Source organism: Coturnix japonica, chromosome 10 (assembly GCF_054131305.1).
Source record: "Coturnix japonica strain WE chromosome 10, WE-NBRP24, whole genome shotgun sequence".
Lineage (NCBI taxonomy): Eukaryota > Metazoa > Chordata > Aves > Galliformes > Phasianidae > Coturnix > Coturnix japonica.
Window position 1 is genome coordinate 20,393,807 of NC_140672.1, and position 1,314 is coordinate 20,395,120.

Sequence of the window (1,314 nt, forward strand, 5' to 3'; positions counted from 1 at the left end):
CAAACATTAATAGTTCACTTTTCCTGCAAACAGGCAGATTTCTCAAAGACAAATTGAAGTGCAGAGGGGCTGGGGCTGGGGTCTCGAAGAGTATCTGGAGTAAAGAGGAAAATATCCAGAAGGCTGGGATATGATTAGGAAATGAGAAGAGAGAAATAGTTCCCTAATCTTCTTCTCCTTAAGGGATTGTGAAGTTCATGGAAATAAATTCAAGTTATGGTGTTAAATGATCATTTTTGAGAGGGAATGGAAAATTTAGTAGCATAGCAGAAGGAGTGTCTTTGAGAATCGTCTGAACTTGTCATTATCTTCTGCACCCTGAACAGGACTCCAAGCCCAGAACAGCAGATGTCCAACAGCAGCTCCCTCAGCGAGTTCCTCCTCCTGCCACTGGGAAACACACGGCAGCTGCAGCTCCTGCACTTCTGGATCTTGCTGGGCATCTACCTCGCTGCCCTCCTGGGCAACGGCCTCATCAGCACAGCCGTAGCCTGTGACCAGCACCTGCACACCCCCATGTACTTCTTCCTCCTCAACCTGGCCCTCCTCGACCTGGGCTACATCTCCACCACTCTCCCCAAAGCCATGGCCAACGCCCTCTGGGACACCAGGGCCATCTCCTACACAGGATGTGCTGCACAGCTCTTTTCCTTTGTCTTCTTCATCTCAGCAGAGTATTTCCATCTCACCATCATGTCCTATGACCGCTACGTTGCCATCTGCAAGCCCCTGCACTACGGGACCTTGATGGACAGCAGAGCTTGTGCCACCATGGCAGCAGCTGCCTGGGGAACTGGTGTTCTCAATTCCCTACTGCACACTGCCAGCACATTCTCACTGCCTCTCTGCCAAGGCAATGTTTTGAACCAGTTTTTCTGTGAAATCCCCCAGATCCTCAATCTCTCCTGCTCAGGCTCCAACCACAGGGAAGTTGTGCTTCTCATCTTTAGTGTCAGTTTATACTTTGGGTGCTTTGTTTTCATTGTGGTTTCCTATGTGCAGATCTTCATGGCTGTGCTGAGGATGCCCTCTGAGCAGAGACGGTACAAAGCCTTCTCCACATGCCTCCCTCACCTGGCCGTGGTCTCCGTCTTTCTCAGCACTGCCTTTTTTGCCTACCTGAAGCCTTCCTCTGTCTCCTCCCCATCCATGGACCTGGTGTTGGCAATTCTGTACTCAGTGTTGCCTCCAGCAGTGAACCCCCTCATCTACAGCATGAGGAACAGGGAGGTCAAGGATGCAGTGAGGAAAGTGATGACTAAATGTGTTTCAAAAGCAGTGATCTGCCCATCTTTTGGAATTCATGGCTTGTAA

The 1,314-nt window shown here is 50.1% G+C and overlaps 1 protein-coding gene across 1 annotated transcript; it reads left to right on the forward strand.

The window, feature by feature from the left end:
• Positions 1 to 301: 301 nt before the first annotated feature.
• Positions 302 to 1,314, forward strand: LOC146759482 (olfactory receptor 14C36-like). The gene has a single exon (XM_085510401.1). It carries the CDS (start codon positions 349 to 351, stop codon positions 1,312 to 1,314), a length of 966 nt encoding a protein of 321 aa, XP_085366527.1. The 5' UTR covers positions 302 to 348.